The 259-nt window shown below is 45.2% G+C and overlaps 1 protein-coding gene across 1 annotated transcript in view; it reads right to left on the bottom strand.

The window, feature by feature from the left end:
- The window catches only part of LOC119594910, a 3,336-nt gene that overhangs the window by 881 nt on the left and 2,196 nt on the right, over window positions 1-259 (bottom strand). Inside the window, exon 3 of the mRNA XM_037943983.1 lies at window positions 74-185. Coding sequence (XP_037799911.1) covers window positions 74-185 — 112 coding nt within the window. The remainder of the gene's footprint in view (window positions 1-73; window positions 186-259) is intronic.

The raw sequence follows: 259 nt of genomic DNA, 5'->3' as shown, positions 1-259 counted from the left end.
CCAGCCACAGACACAAAGCCAGCCAACAAGGCCAATACACAAGACAAACGAAAAAAAAAAAAAAATGCCTCACATGTGATCAAAAAGGCGTTTTACAGGCGAGTTCCTGGGAAAGCCGAGAGCTCCCATCTCCAAGAACAGAGGCTCTGATGCGGACTTCAGTGTGCAGACTTTGACCGACCCGACTGTGGGAAGGGAAATATTTATGATGAATTTAAGCGCTTATGGTTTATTCTCCGCTTTCGGTTTCTTGTTTTAC

This window comes from Penaeus monodon, chromosome 34, assembly GCF_015228065.2.
Source record: "Penaeus monodon isolate SGIC_2016 chromosome 34, NSTDA_Pmon_1, whole genome shotgun sequence".
Classification (NCBI taxonomy): domain Eukaryota; kingdom Metazoa; phylum Arthropoda; class Malacostraca; order Decapoda; family Penaeidae; genus Penaeus; species Penaeus monodon.
The sequence above is the reverse complement of the archived record's forward strand: the minus strand, read 5'-3'. Positions and strand labels throughout refer to the sequence as shown.